We start from the raw sequence: 17,427 nt of genomic DNA on the forward strand, positions 1-17,427 counted from the left end.
AACCATTACAAATATTTTCGAAGAAACCTCATCCTTTAGTTTCGGCTGGTTCATAAAATAGGCGTTACAAAAGGGGTATTTTAGAATTACTGAGTTCTTCATGACCAACTTTCCTGATCTTTCACCAATTAGAATATTCTTGCTCAAAAAGAAAAGACACCCAGAATGCCACAAAGAAGCTAGGAAAGTAGTCCAGCAAGCAGAAAGTGAGGAGTCAAGAGGGACAGCACAGGGTGCTTACCTATAGCTTACGTATATTTTTATCAGAGAGCTCTTATTCTTAGCCAGTTTACTCTTATTTTACATTTAACTCAAGCTTGGTTGCCTGGCATCCACACCCGTACAACACTAGAAACAGCAAATTCGAAATCAGGGTAAAAGCTGCTAAAGATGAAAGGCAGCAACCCAATGGCAATAAAAATTGGCAACAATTACTAGACAATAAAAAAGAGGAGGAAGGAAAATTAGTAAAAAACACTATACAAAATGTAAGAGGTATATCAATCTGGGGACTTTTCCATTCATATAAAGAAGTATATTCTCTTCAATAAGCAAGTGGTGGTAATTTTACAGCATGGGCCAAAACAACAACTCTGGCTAGGGAATAGAGGATGAAAAAGCCAGAGACTTTTTGAAATACATCAACAAAAAAAATGGATATATTTTAAAAAATAACCTGAGCATCTAGCAATTTAAAAACCCTTAGTCATCTGGGAAACCATTCTTTAAAAACAACTATCGCAGAGAATTGTAAACACTGAGGCATATATAAAAAGAGAAAGAAGGAAGAACGCTGTGTAGTTTAAGGCCTTTGGGTGGGGGAAAGACTCACATCATGTTTATCAAATCCTCTCTCTATCCTTCCCCCCGTCCTCTTCCTACAAACAAACCCTAAAAATATCGGTCTACCAAAGAATACACTAATATTTAAATTATTTTTACTAGCTACAATATCCTTTTCGACTCCCTCTGTAACACAGTTTCATCTTACCTTCTTGTAAAGTGTTGGTCCATCCACATTTGTGCTCAGAATGACCACTACTTTATAATCATCAGAAAAGTGACTTCAATTCCAGGTTAAAATAGGTGCTACAGTGTGGTTTGTTGAAAGTCAAACCCAAAACATTTACTAGGAGTGTCTTTCATTGAACAAAGAAAGCCTATTCTGTTTCCAAGGGGGATAAAAAGACGAGCCTAACCCTGGTAACCTTAACACAAAAGGAAGCTAAAAAGGCAGGGACTCGATAAGAACAAAGGATTGTGCTTTCTGATGACATCAATACGTATTAAACACGATGTGTTACACATCCTTCTATCAATATCTGAGATAATACATTTGCAAATTAATACTATGTTGGCCATAACTGCATAAAATTACAACGGCACCCTCTTTAGAAGAGATTTTGATTTATATAATGGTAGTGACTTTTATGTGTTTAATGTTTCTAAAACTAAAAGAGGAGATGAGCCCCTGTGAGCAGGCAGAATACAATGTACGAGAAATAATTACACTTGTGACCTCATGCCCTGTAAGGTCACTCTGCGTCGCAGGCCAAAGGAAATCAGGAACCATCAGCATTTGCCTCAGAGTCGTCACCAACTGAAATGAAGGGCAAGTGTGGGCATATTTCATAAACCAGCAGGTGCTTGACCTCATAAAAAAGTCAATCCTCAAAATGCTACACGTAGAATGTCACAAATAAGAGATATATAAAATTGGGTTCTGCCAAACAGCTTCACTTCAAAATAAATCTGAGACAACTCATAACATTTATCTTTATCTGAACTGTAATACAAAAATTTCAGAAAATAACATTAATCCCCATTTATTAAGTTGGTGCAAAAGTAATTGCGGTTTTTGCTCTACTTTTAACGGCAAAAACTGCATTTACTTTTCACCAACCTAATAGGAAGAATAACGAATAAAATTTTTAAAAAGTGTTTTTGGAACACAAAAGCAGCAAACATGCTAAAGACTGAGGGCTCAGACAAGATTTATAATATTCCTATAAGTCAGTATTACAGGAACGTATGCAGTATTTATTATTTGAGTCCATTACCATTAATATGGGAATCACAATGCACTTATCCTCAAACTATCTATCAGAAATTAAGCAGCAAAAGTTTACATACTCACATTATTTTAAAAGGATAAAAAAATATTTCCTGACTGGTTCAAGAACAGAGCACCATTATCTGAAGCAAAATTCTCACAGCACTCAATTAGGGCTTGATTCTTTTTTGTTTTGTTCTTTTTGTTTTGTTTTGTTTTGTTTTTTGGAGACAGAGTCTCGCTCTGTTGGCCAGGCTAGAGTGCAGTGGCATAATCTTGGCTCACTGCAACTTCTGCCTCCTGGGTTCAAGAGATTCTCCTGCCTAAGCCTCCCAAGTAGCTGGGAGTACAGGCACACGCTGCCATGCCCAGCTAAATTTTGTATTTAGTAGAGACTGGGTTTCACCCTGTTGCCCAGGCTGGTCTCGAATTCCTGAGCCCAGGCAATCCGCCCGCCTCGGCCTCCCAAAGTGCTAGGATTACAGGCATGAGATACCGCGCCCGGCCAGGACTTTATTCTTATAACAATCTGTGAGCTGGCTTTTCAGTTAAGACAGACTATTGCCCCTTTTTCTTCCCCAGTGATCTCCAGTCTGGCAGTGATCTGAAAGAATCCCTGGGCAATATAAATTCAAGTGAATTCTGAGGCAGTGGCAATAAAGAGAACAAAACTATAGAAACCAACATAAAAAAGGAAAGGTACAGCCAGCCAACATTCTGTACTTGTATTATACACTTTACATAAAAAGCTTTACAAAGAGTTCTCATTTAATGCTCTCGTGTCCTGAGAGACAGGCATGGTGGTGCGCACCTATAGTTCCAGCTACTCAGGAGGCTGAGGCAGGAAGATCCCTTGAGCCTAGGAGTTCGAGTCCAGCGTGGGCAACATAGTGAGACCCTATCTCTTAAAAAAAAAAAAGAAAAAAGAAAAAAGAATCCTGAGAAAAGCAACTGGCTCATTGTTTTCCTTACATTCTCAAACTAACCTGCAAAAGGCTTTTTATTGCATAATATGCCTAAATAAAATATAGAAGATCCCAGTCAGTAAGACCAGATGCTTTATCATCTTAGTCCCAGCCCAATCACTTACAGACTGTGAAGTAGAGATAGTTACCACCCACATTAAATTTCATCTCTAAGATGAAGAACTATCCCAGTCCATCAGCCAGTATGCCATTCTGCTCTTCAGGTAAGAGCATTTTCTGATTTTCAGACAAATATGTAAGAAAAGAACTCTTAGACAAAGCTCAATTCTAAGTTAGGAGCTGCCAAGATTGCTTAGGGAATTACTGTGTTTTGTAAAATGCCTAGAAAATAAGAAAATATCTGATGGGTGGTATATTTGTTAGATATATTGTTTAATATTTTGCCTGTTTTCATGATTAAGAAAATTCTCATGCTAGAAACAGGTTTTGCATTTCTAAAGCAATACTTTACAATGTAACTTGCCACAATGATCATCTCAAACATTAATGACAATGGTAGAAGCGATTTCAGTACAAGCACGCGGATGGCAGGTGTGGGCTGTCTACCAGCTGGTTCCATAACCTTTTGATCCCTTCGGACAGCAAATCTGTTCAACAGCCCTATGTGGTCATTCCTCATTTGTTGTATGCTTTCTTCTCCTTTCATACGTTCAGAATCCCTACTCCCTTAGCCTGACACCCTTTTATTAAAATAGAAAGCTCACTGTAAAGCAAACTAAAACAAGTTTTACACTCAGTCAACGTAAAAGTTCCAGAAAAGATTACTGTATTATATCAAGAGTTGTCAGTGCATGTTTCAGTTACATGTAGAATGCATGTTTGTCTTTCAATTAAAAAAAAAAAAAAAACTACAATAAATGACAAGATCAAAGTTTTAAGTAAGCTAGCATTTAGCTAATATATGAAGTTCTCTGGGATACTATAATTAAATACAAAAGACTTACATAAATACAAAACTTAAATATATAACATAAACATAACACATAAACAGAAAGGTTTAAATATGACATAAGAACAGCCTACTTTATGCTTATTTAAACAGTGACCAGACCCATTAAAGAGTAATTTCTTACAATTTTTGACTCCATTTTGTTGTTGTTAAATGTAACATTGCTGCAAAGAACAGTATCTCAAAGTAATATCAGTTAAGCTAAATATCTACTCATTCTTCCACCTTCACCCCCATTTAAGATCCAAGGATGCCAGAGCAAGCAAGATGGAATAAATAGTGATTAACATACGTTCTCACAAGTGGGAGCTAAATTCTGAGTACACAAAGGCATCCAGAGTGATACAATGGATTATGGAGACTCAGAAGAGGGAGGGTGTAGGAAGGGGGAGGGATAAAAAAACTACATATTGGGTACAATGTATAGCAATGTGCATCTTTACCCTTCAGGCGAAGGGTGCACTCAAATCTCACACTCTACCACCTTACACTTCATCCACGTAACCAAAAACCATTTATACACCAAGAGCTATTGAAATAAAAAATAATTTTAAAAAAGGAATAAATAGTGGTTACAAGATTAAGTTTTGGAGTCTGTCACTTAGTAACTGAGGGACCCTTGGAAAATTCTTTAATCTCTCCTGGCCTCCATTAACTCCTCTGAAAGAAAACAAAAGGCCGGGGGCGGAGGCAGCCCATGATGGCAATAGTGTGTACTTTACAAGGTTATTGTAATGGTTAAATGAAATAACATAGACCAGGTACTTAGCAAAGTCTGACACAAAGAAAGTGTCCAATTAATGGTAGATATTATTATTTTACTTATATTTTATTATCTCTGGGCCTGCTAACAGACCTCTCGCCAAGCAACAAGTTCTGGCACTGCTTCAAGGAGTAATTTGTGGCTATATTATGCCTTTACCTTGTAGCTAACTTATTCTCTTCTTCCCAGGAATAAAATAAAATGGCATCCACTACAATTGCTAATGGCATCTCATCTCTTTTTCCCAACCTTTTTCTCTGTCAAGAATACAACCCTGTACTAATCTTTGGTGTTTTTCTTAGACCTTTATAAGCAATCAATAATCAAGGCTTAGAAATTATCTTTTATTCTACCCTATCTACATTTAGGTCTGGTTCCCATAACCTCCCTTCTGCAATAGCCTGCCAGCTAGTTATTCAACTTTAATCAATTCCCCTACTTCACACTAGTCCATTTGGAATAAAGATGTCTTAAAAGCATGTCTCAATATTTCCATAATAGCATTCTTCTTTTAAAACAATTCTTTAGTGATTTGCCATTGTCTATTTTCACCTTCAACCAACCCTATGAGTACTATAGTCATAGTCAGTCCTTAACTTTGGGGATCTTATATTCAATAAAGTTGATGATGAGCTGATCATCTAACTCAATTTTCTGGAATATCATAAAGTCAATGCCCACAAATGATGAACAAAGAATACTTTTTCCAGACTATCTTCTCATCTACTCAAAGACAAAGCTCTTTTCATCCCAATTTTATTTTTTTGAAACTCTTTTTTATACTCTGGAAATTTATTTTAAAATTTGCACATATTTTTAAAACAATCTTAAGCCTGATACCTTAGAGTCCATATGTCTAGATACCCTTTTTTTTAAACTTAATTTGCTTTATTAAAATAGAAAAATTCCCAGTAAGCAAATGACAACCTATATTCACTGAGTAAATATTTTATTGCTCAAACAATTAAGAATTTTAACTGGAGCTGTTAATGTGTGATATTTTGGCTATAAGTGAAATAAATATTTGCATTTTTATAGATTATAAAGTATTTATTTAAGAAGGGTCTTATCCTTACTACGGGCTAGGAATTGTTCTATGCACTTAACAAAGATTAACTCATGCCACACATGTAATAACCCTATAAAGTCCTATTATCATCTTTATGTCATCTGCGATAAAACTGAGACTAAGAAAGCTTAAGAAAAGTGCCCAAGGTCACATGCTTGATTAAACATCCACTAGAGTCACCACTGGCAAAGATGTGGTAGAGTTAAACCAGCTATAAAAGTTATAAACCTTTCTGAATTTTGTTTTCATTTTCCTTCTTGTATAACAATGTAGTGTCCATTTTGACATGTGTAATGAGTATTTCATTACTAAGAATAACTGGTATTGGCAAAAGGTCATTTAAAATGAGTCCACCTAAAACCCAGGCCAAATTTTCACAATAAAAAGTTTTTTTAAAGTTTCACTGAGACTTTATCTTGCAAAACTGAACCTAACTTATCTTATAATGAATATAATTTAGGGTAAAATTTTAATTTTAATTCAATATAATTTAGGGTAAAAATTTTAAATCAGTATAATTTAGGGTAAAATTAAAATTTATTTGACTCAATTATATTGATTATAATTTAGTCACTTAGTAACTGAGGGACCTTAAAAAAATTATTTAGTGACTAAACTGTTTTTAGAAAAATGCAAAACGAACCAAATGATGAACTGGGAATGAGTATGCTTTCTCTGAGAAGAAAAAAAGTTATGATAGCAAAATACAACTCCTTTCCAATGCACATTCAAAGTAGCAACATAATTGTAAAGCTTTTATTTTGCAAAAGAATATTAAAAAAATTTCAACAATTTTTCTAATCCTTTCAAATTATATTCTTTTGAAATATCTATCCATCAAAATCCTTCCCAATTTCCTCTTTTTACATAGTGCATGAGTCTAACTCTATCAGATCATTGTTTTTTAAGGATTCACAATCCCAACTTCAACTAGCAAGAGAGTTTGCCTTGTATCTGCACTTGCATATCATCAGATCAATATCAAACAAGCTGACATCCATACACATAATAATGCAATGGGCAGAGGCACACGTTAGTACTAGAGTAGGATGTTTGATGGGAAATTCATTTAGAAGAAGTCAGTTCATTAATGAATATTTTGATATAGACAGCCTTTGTCTTCTGTTTTTTAAAGCAAGTTCCAAACTACAGAGATTCAGAAAATAATAAAGTGAATTTGAGGATCTGTTCTTTTCACTTTAAGGTTAATGACTCACTTTTGTTGACAGGTAGTAGCATATATATTTGTAAGTATAGGTACCTTTTCTACATATGCCCGCAAAGCTTTGTAGAGAAGCATGAGAACTCTTACGTGATATGACGTGGTCTATGTACTGAGGTAAGTAAGGAGCCCAGGCATCGATGGCTTCCTTCCTGCCTGCCTGCTCAATTCTTCTCAGTTCCGCCAGAAGCAGGGCCTGCGCGGCTTCTCTTACCTAAGATCACAGACCCAAACATAAAAGTAGAAAGCAGATTAGTTGAGGAGATGAATATTTATAAACTAGAAAATTTATAATGAAATAAAAGCTAGAAAACATAAAAACTGTATTTATGTACATGAAAAAAACTATTAACTGAATGAGTTAACTACTTAAAAACCAGATGCTAGCCAATCATCAAAGACATTTTCATTAATGATTTCACTGAAAACTATTTTAACACTAATGGAAAGAATTAGGTTTCAACAATGTAATCATCTTTGGGGTTAAAACTTCATTTTCCAAAGCATTCTTGAACTTTAATGTAGCATTTTACTTTTAAATTTTCTATATTAACATTATCGTTAAGACACTGTGAAAGCTATTAAATTATTTTTTAGCTTGAAGAAAGTTAACCTTATCTATTAAATTCTTTATATTATATATGCTAAGTAGATACTATTTATACAAACAAATACGTATAAGTTAACATGATTCACATATACCTAAGACATGCTTAAACAATGTTTTTGACAAATAGATAAATATTCCTGTATAAAGGCATAACTTCTTTTACTTTTATAGGGGAAATCATTTTTCAAAATTATATATTTTTCTTTCAACGTAGCATACAACTTTCATTTTGCAGTTTTAACTTAGTTTTATTTTGGCAAAAATGCCAGAGGCACGGAGTCAAAAAAGTTGGTCAATTACTAAATGCTGTACCAATTTATTAACTCTTTATTTTCTGAGACCAAGTGCTGCCCTGTTGCCCAGGCTGGAGTGCCATGGCATGATCTCAGCTCACTGCAACTTCCACCTACCGGGCTCAAGTAATTCTTGGACCTCAGCCTCCCAAGTAGCTGGGACTACAGGCGTGTGCCACCACGCCCGGATAATATTTTTTGTATTTTTAGTAGAGACAGGGTTTCGCCATGTTGCCTAGTCTGGTCTCACCCACCTGGGCCTCCCAAAGTGTTGGGATTACAGGCATGAGTCACTACACCCGGCCTATTTTAACTCTTTATAATTGAAAAGATAACTTAGCAGCATCTAGATAAAAGTTCCAGTAAAAAAGCTGTTTTTAGGTATGTGACTTCTGAAGTGAATTCAAAATACTATTCAATGAAAACCCATGAAAATGTCAGTATTCTGCAATCCCACTTGGAGTTGAGGGGAGAAAGTCCAGGAAAGAAGCAATTATATTACTCGTACTTATATTTGGAAAATTAAGAATCCTGAATAATATAAACTGCTATGGCTATAAAGGTCAAATGCCATAATAAGGAAAATCTTTACTAAACATTTCCAAGTCCTTGGTAATATTATATTCCAAGTAATATCTCATACAGAATAAGGCCATTAACACAAAATAATGGCTACCATTTATTGAGCTCCTACCATGTGGCATGTACTGTACTTCCTGTTTTACTTACACCATCTGATTTGATCCTGATGGCAATCCCATGAGGAATATATTATCATCCCCACTTTACAAATGAGCTTTAAATAGGTTAAGTAAATTGCCCAGGGTCACAAAGTTAATAATTGGTGGGACTGATATTTAAATCCAGGTGTCTTCTAATTCCAAGGTCTCCTTTTATAATAACACAGTACCTTTCACTGAAATATGGCAATTCAATTAGAACTTAATTTATGTGATCACACTGAGTGTGTAATTCTGGGGGAAGCAGGCTTCTGTATTTGTTTATGCATCTGTACAGAAATCAAACCAAACTTAAGAAATAGTTCCATAAGTATATAAGACTTCATCAAACAGTCACTGAATTCTTTAAAAGTAAACGAATAAACCAGCTGGAGCATTACTGGTTGGTATAAAAGCTGACAAAGAAGAAAACATAAATCATGAATCCACATTTTCTATCACATAATGAACAGATGATAAATCAGATAAACATTAATCGTTTTTGTTTCAAGTTTACATTTGACCAATGCCTTTTAAATATTTTTGTTTTCTATCCTTATCACTTCAGCATTACCTCCAAGCATCGATCTTGCCATCTTCGGGCCAGCATCTCCAGAAGGGGAGGCCTAAATTTATCCAATCCCAGTAGGTCTGGCAGCATAACACAGTGCATAGCAGCTAACTGACTCCAACCTGTCAAAAATGTAATACATTACAAATACTTTAACCATTTTGGCATTCCCTAAGTCAACAGTTCTTTACGTAAGGATACCAAAAACAAAAAAAGGCAGATCTGCTAAGTTATATTACAAATGATTTCAATTTAATAGTAGACATTTTGTGCAAAGAATTATACTAAATGTATTTCATCCCTAAATCATGTAATTGGTGCCGATAAGAATTCTCAACATCTTAAAAGGAATAAAAATAAATTTCCACAGGAAGTATATCCAAATTCACAAGAAAAACACATTTCTTAACAGTTTCTCTAAAATAGAATATATATTAAAGAATGGTAAAACCCAGAAATAAACACATAGTAGAGCTACAGATTTGAAACCACTGTCAGTTAAAAGGGCATTCACACAGATATCCAAAGATAGGTTCATGTCACTTAAGGCAAGGCCATCTGTGTGTTACCACTGTGTCGGCCAAAAGAGATGTCCTCCCTTTCTGTCCGAGGACCTCTTATTAAGGGACTTATCCCTTTTCTTACAAAGCGAATCAGATATTGAATCACAATCATAACTGACGTAAGTAACATAACTCCCAATTTTGAAAGAAAAAAAATGAATTCAGACATTCCACAAAATAAAAACCTAACAATTCAAAATTTACAAAATCTTAAACATTGTTAACCCTGATCTATGAGAATAAAAGTGACTTTTTCTAAAATTCTAATTCACAATATGGAACTTGATAATAGGAAAAAAAGACAAACACTGTATGCCAGTGCGACATACAAAAGTATTAGATAACAGACATTCCCAAATAGTCACTCCAATATAATAAATGAAGTATTAGATAACAGACATTCCCAAATAGTCACTCTAATATAATAAATGAAGTATTAGATAACAGACATTCCCAAATAATCACTCCAACCCCATTTTAAAGGTATGTGAAAATACATATACAATACATGCCTCATTCTTACCAAATTATCGATGAGGCCACTATTAACCCATGATAATTACCATTACCTCCTAGGGATAATATTTAAAGACAAGTAATCAACGATGGATGCAAAAAAAAAAAAAAGTCTGCTATCGTGTTACAAGGTGAATTATCTGTGAACATAGAATTTTAGCAAATCAGTGTTTTGAAATAATCTAAACTGTAATCTTCTTAAAATAATGACAAAAACCTTACCATAGAATTTTAAATTATTGGAATTGTTAAAGAGAGTGAATGAGAGAGGCAGACAGACAGACTGACAAGCCACTTATTTAAGATTCATCCTTTCAGTGAGGAAATTCTCATCAACTAACAATAAACATGTAATTATATTAACGAAGGTGATGGGATAAGTATAAAGTGTATTCGTGAGCTAAGTTTTAATATATGATGACTCTCACCAAGGTCCAAACAGCTTATTTTTTGAATTAACAAATAGTGTAACAAACATGAGCCTAATTATTTTTGCTAAATTTCGGTCTTAACATACAAACTTTAGTAAAGTTCTATGACAAGGAAACAAAAAATGAAGTTATACTTTTAAGTTCCCATGTTTTCTTTCCAAAGGAGTGGTGCTTGCAACATGGGCTCTGTACTTTATGGACATTTCAAGATTCCTTCCATTTGAATGGACTAGTAATATTGTTTTTTCATGAAGAGCTAGGTCTTTCTGTTACATTTTTGATTTTGAAAATTTCTTCCTTTTTATGTTATGCAAAGTGGTAACTACAAACGCAATGAAGACAGTGGATATAACTCAGAGCTCACAGGTTTCATTAAGCTTCCAGGCAGTACAAATAATCCTAGATACGTCTTATGGAATAAAGATTTGTAGGTCCCATTCCCACTTTCAGGGCTCCAAAAATACTTTCAACTTGTGTAACTCCACAGAGATAACATGGTAGCCCAACTTCACCTTAAATGCTAAAATAATGAATTTTTGCCTGAGCTCAAAACAGAAATAGTAAGGAGGATAAATAGGTAAATTCCTATCAGTTTGTAATCACTGGTGCCAATAATCAATCTGAAGACTTTTCCAATGAGAATGCTAAGAAACTCCCTCATAACTCCCTCTAACTAGCAACGCAATTGTGAAAATACAGCAAAGTGTATCTGTTACCAAGTAATGATACATATAAAATAAATTCATTAGCTCTAATGCCAGAGTTCACATGGCAAACATCATCATAAAAACCAATCCACCTTTAACACTGACTTTACATCAAAGATTGGCATCTCTGCACTTAACAGTATTCTAGATTATAGGAAACACGGATTATGCCAGCCAGGGTTAACATTACATTTTTATAACTGGCTCTTGTCATTGACATTAGCAAATAAAGTCATAAAATGGGAACTTTAGAATCTCATACATAACAAAGCAAATGAATGTGTAACTCAGATAAAAAGAACATGTCTGTTAGAATAAAGCACAGATTGAGAGAAAGTTGTTAGAAGTTGAGAGAGATACCTTCATTTACTAAGAAACAGGTATGTAAAGCAGGAGCAGAAGCAGGGTCAGAGCCAGAGTGATCAGCATCAGACCGAGCGGAAACGACAGGTGCAGCAACTTGCAGAGGAAAAGAGAAGAAATAAAGAGGAGAGAATTGAAGTACAGCAGTTTCTGAAAAAAAGCTTAGTATTAGTGAAGAATGAAAAACAAAGTTGGCAAAACATAGAGAATGTAGAACTGAAACGATGTTTTCATCAGAAGGGCATGATCATTAAAGATTACATCAGAAAAATGATATATTTTATTGAACAGTAATCACGATATAGTTCAAATTCCTCTTAAAGTCAAAATCTAATATTCTGATGAATGTATTCACTAATGCAAAACATAGCTCTAAAACAACTAAAGCCATCATGAAAAAATGACATTAAAAATTAACCAAAATGTTATTCAATTTTTAAAATGTATCACATAATGAAAAAGCTTTATGTTGGTCTTCATATTGTCAGTTACATTTTTCTAATAGTTTATTCTCTGACACTATGTGTAAATTATTTTTAAATTTTCAAACCAATATTCACTGAGATCATTTCAACTTTTTACGCTTATTTTATGAAAACTCAATTTAAAATATCCCAACTTACAAAGAATGTATATACCATGTTTAACTCTTGTTAAAAGAATACTAACAGGTTCACTCATTGGACTTTTTAAAAAAAATTATTTCACAAATGCTCCCTATACTAAAAAAGAAACTTGTGAATTTTATAATTCTTATAGAGGTACCGATTCAATCCCTAACCCCCTAAAAAAGTTATGTTGCCAAGAAAGTGTTTCAGTTTAAATTATCATATGAAAAAGCAAAAGGACCGTATGGCACACACATTCTACAACTGGAGGTCAATGTTAAGATTTAGAGGTCACCATTTGACACTTCCTTCCTATGGCGAAATTACCATATGTCATGCACAAGCATCTTCAAATTAATCCCTCTCCTTTCTTCTGTCATTGAACAGCAATAGGTTTGGGCTCCTGAACAGATTAAGCATTGTCTGCTGAATGATATGTTTGCTTTTCATGCAGTGAAGTTCTTTTGTGACAACAGAACAGCTGCATGAAAACAACATTTTCATAATTTCCACACGAATGCATCATAATGTCAATCAGGCACGTGTGAGGTAAACAGCAGAACGAAAAGAAGTCTATGAAAAGTAACACAAAAAGCAACTCTAACTCCATAAACCCTTAGAAGCACGTCTTGCACAAATGAAAGTTTCATCTGGGAAATTATAATTCTTTATTATTTTAAGAGATCTGATTTTTGCTCCTTATGAAATTAAAATTATTTTACAATGTTATACTTATGAAAGAAATAGAGCTGCTTTTAATTCTATATTTCATAGGATCTACAAACTCCATTACAAATTAATCTTGCAAAGAAATCCCAAACATTTCTATATTCCATGGAATACTTTTATTTTTTATCATTTTTAATTATAAATTCAGTGATTATGACTTATAAATTATTCATCCTCCATGCAAAACATTGGTAAGCCTTGGCAGCCAGGAGTAAATTTGCAGGTTTTAATTTTTGTTCTACCAAAATGTTTCTCTGGTGGCTTCAGTTAGGACTTTTCTATAATTTCACTTTTTCAAAAATGGGGAGAAATTGTTAGCCCTGGAAAGGCTGTGTTAATTTTGCATGGTTTTACTCTTAATTCTGAAAGGACAATAGAATGAGAGGGTGAGGAAATTCAATACAAATAAATAAAAGTTTAGGATTGAGTGGTCATTACCCTAACACAGGTCAAATAAGTGGTGGGATTAATGATTCCTGTAAGGAATAAGTATAAAAGGAAACTAGAAATGTTACTGGCAGAAATGCTAGAATAAGCATATGCCCTAATAGAATATTGTTTAACATACATAACTATTATTAAGGAAAGAAAAAAACCGATTCTGGATATTATATTTTTGAAGTCATATTTAAATGATATTTCATTTAGACAAAAAGGCATTTACACTCATCCTTTAATAAATTTTATGGGCACTAAAATTCAAGAAAAATATTGTAATAGAAATCAAGGATCAGATTTACCATGCTTTAAATATCTCTGCATCTCCACCAAAAAATACTTTATTCACACTACCTCACAACCGAAATCGCAAAATCTAGAGCACTTTCAAAATTCATCAGGAAATTAAACTCTGCTACAGCTTTCACAACTATCTACATAAGAAAAATCAGCAATTAGCAGAAAAAATTATTACTTCCAAGATAAAAAGCTCAAGATTTAATAAATTATAAATCTGAAGTTTCATGGGGCACTGAATATGGAAGATTTACACCATAAAACATAATCAAGCATTTGATTTCTTAACAGAAAAGCTGCTACGTCACCTATCAATTTGCTGCTCTTATTAAGGATTAGCAAAACATAAGGGAAAACAGTTTTAGCACAGTTTCAACATAGTGACAGAACTAACAAAGTTCTATTACTTTATCTGAGCCTCTTCAACTGCTTAGTCTCATAAGAAAAGACAGGTGAAGATAAACAAACATGTGGGAGAATATGTATATGCACACATCTGCCCTGGCTTCCCCTTACACAGCACATACATACCCAATATTATAACGTCCCTAGATTCTGCTTTTCAACAGGAATATTTCAATTTTTAATTGAAATTTGATTCTAAACTCCATTTGAATTTGATTCTAAACTACTCCCATTGTGATAACAATATTTATAGGACAGAAAGTTAACATACTTCGGGTGGTAAGTGCTCCACACATACTGGTCTAAATCACATTATCTTCCTAACACATATACACAAGTAGCCCTTTTCAATACATTTTTCAGAGAAAAAAAGTTTTAAGTACAAAAAAAGCAATGCTTTAAAAAGTAAGTTTTTTTCAAAGCTTAATACTAAAAAAAGAATAAAATTATTTAATGATGAGTCCTTTTAAAGTATTTCATGGTAATCATGATGTCACGGGGAGGGTGGGTGAGGGGAGAGAAGAAGAAAGAGAAGAGATGAAAGAGAAAACATGAAAAAATTAGAAATTAAGAAATGTTGTAGAATTAACCACCATGTACTTAACATAAAGGCATTTGGCACTGAGTCTGCATCTAGTCCAGATGTTATAAAGCAACATTTGGCTTTTTGTAAGTTTTCCTTTGTGTCAATACTTTAATGTTGTAGGTAGATGGCATTTTAGCCATCTTTTAAATCAACATGAAACATTTGGATAAATCATTAATTCAGCTTTCATTGCCTCTTTTTTAATGCCTGACTTTTTGAGGTACAAAATTAGATAATGCAACAACCTGTTTCATTATGCATAATGTATCATATCTCCATGCTTCACAGAATTGCCATAATTAATACACTAACTTCGCTATGAATGCAATATTGGCAAGAAAACTCTAATTCTCCTTTCAATTCCTTTTGTTATCTGAAAAATTCCCATTCGATATTTCCTAATGCCAAAAAGATTACAAAAAGCTATACCAATACATTTAACTATTATCATGACTAGAAGATTAGAAAACAAATACCTTAGTAATGAATGATCAAAAAAAAACTTCCTCTTTAAAGAAAGGAAGCCTCCAACCTCGTATGTGTAGTAATCATAAAGACTATGTCTTAGAGCCCCATTACAATGTTATCCTTTAGCATCGTACCACCAGACCCAGAACGGTGCCTCATTAAATTAATTTGCAAAATATGTCCAATAAGCTAGAGCTATTTTGTTATAATACAAGAAGGCACTATGTTTTAATTCTGCATATTTTAATATGTCCAATAGAATTGGCAGCTCATGCAACATAAAGAGCAATAACATAAGCACACTTTTAATAAGTATTAAAAAGCTCATTTTGAATACAGGATTACCCTGCCCCATCCCCAAGTATGGCTTCTGACAGGAAACCATTTTCAAACATGTTAACTATTTCTTACAGCATTTACTTTCCTATCACTAAATAATATGCTAATCCTGCAATTCTTGCTTTACCAAATCTAAACATTAGCTATTGGTTTCCACCAATACTGTGGAAGATTATTTAACTTTGCCAAACCATATCTGGTAACCAATCTCCTTTCCTTTACTTCCAATATAAATATATATACTATCTATATATTAGATTTTTCTATTATATAGATATATATTTTTATGATATATGGCTCTATATGATCATTTATATAGAGAGATAAATATCTCTCTATGATAATCATTTATATATACAGATAAATATCTCTATCTCTATGGAAATCATGTTCAATGTTGACTCAAATAGCTTACTAAGATCATACTTCTTTCCTTGGACACCTTGCTGGGGATTTTTACGAATTTAAAAATTATATTTTCTCCCCATTCGCCTTCTTTTCTATGTACCTATTTCTTCTAAGTTAAACCCCTCAACAGCTTCTCAATGATTTTCCACAGAGCAGTGTCATTTTCCCATGAACCATCTCTTTGGAAGCCATCTCACAGCCCTGCTCATATCTGCGACATGGCTGCCATCCTGAGACTTTCCTTCACTGTCATCCTTCACTGATGACCATGTTGGGTCATAAGTGCTCCCTGCAGTGCTCCCCTCAATGGCTTCACCAGTTCCTGAGCCCCATGTTTTATTTTTCCTTGGTTTACTCCTTTATTTTGATGGAGCACATCTTGCAAAACTTTGCTGAGAAAAGGATATAGTAATAGTAATTTTTTAAGACTATGAGTGTCTGAAATTGCCATTATTCTGCCTTTTATTTGACTGACGGTTTGCATTCAGGAGTCTAAAAATGCAAAAATTGTCTTTTTTTTTTTTGGAGACAGGGTCTTGCTCTGTCACCCAGGCTGGAGTGTAGTGGTGTGATCACAGCTCACTGCAGCTTCAACCAACCAGTCTCAAGCCATCTTCCCAACCTCAGCATCCTGAGTAGCTGGGACTACAGGTGCACACCATCACACCCAGGTAATTTCTGTAGTTTTGTTTGTTTGTTTGTTTTGAGATGGAGTTTCACTCTTGTTGCCCAGGCTGGAGTGCAATGGCATGGTCTCGGCTCACCACAACCTCCGCCTCCTGGGTTCAAGCGATTCTCCTGCCTCAGCCTCCTGAGTAGTTGGGATCATAGGTGTGCACCACCAAACCCAGCTAATTTTGTATTTTTAGTAGAGATGGGGTTTCTCCATGTTGGTCAGGCTGGTCTCAAACTCCAGACCTCAGGTGATCTGCCCACCTTGATCTCCCAAAGTACCAGGATTATAGGCGTGAACCACCGTGCCTGGCCTGTATTTTTTTTTTGTAGAGATGGGGTTTTGCCATGTCACCCAGGCTAGTCTCAAACCCTTGGATTCAAGCAATCTGCCTACCTTAGCCTCCCAAATTGCTGGGACTAAAGGCATGAGCCACCACGCTCCACCTTTCTTCCACATTTTTAAGAAACACACATCTCCTGACCAATCTCCGTCGTCCTCTCTTTAGCTTAGGGTTACTATTAAGAAGGCCAATAACATTTTTACTCCTTATATGTAACTAATGAAACTGTTAAAGTTGGTCCAAATGTTACAAGAAACCATACAGAGAAAATGAACATCATATAAGTACTACGATCATGAAACAGAGATGTGTTTGGAA

At 34.4% G+C, this 17,427-nt stretch overlaps 1 protein-coding gene across 2 annotated transcripts in view; it reads right to left on the reverse strand.

The window, feature by feature from the left end:
- Positions 1-17,427, reverse strand: part of WDR7 (WD repeat domain 7) — a 389,130-nt gene that overhangs the window by 248,611 nt on the left and 123,092 nt on the right. The window contains exons 17-19 of one of the 2 annotated variants that reach the window (XM_050767825.1): positions 11,813-11,911; positions 9,239-9,357; positions 7,133-7,256 (exon numbers count right to left, since the gene is read on the reverse strand). In XM_050767825.1, the coding sequence (XP_050623782.1) occupies positions 7,133-7,256; positions 9,239-9,357; positions 11,813-11,911 (342 nt within the window). The remainder of the gene's footprint in view (positions 1-7,132; positions 7,257-9,238; positions 9,358-11,812; positions 11,912-17,427) is intronic. The other variant, XM_050767826.1, reaches the window with a different exon arrangement.

The sequence above is a fragment of the Macaca thibetana genome, chromosome 18, assembly GCF_024542745.1.
Source record: "Macaca thibetana thibetana isolate TM-01 chromosome 18, ASM2454274v1, whole genome shotgun sequence".
In the NCBI taxonomy this organism is placed as follows: Eukaryota; Metazoa; Chordata; class Mammalia; order Primates; family Cercopithecidae; genus Macaca; species Macaca thibetana.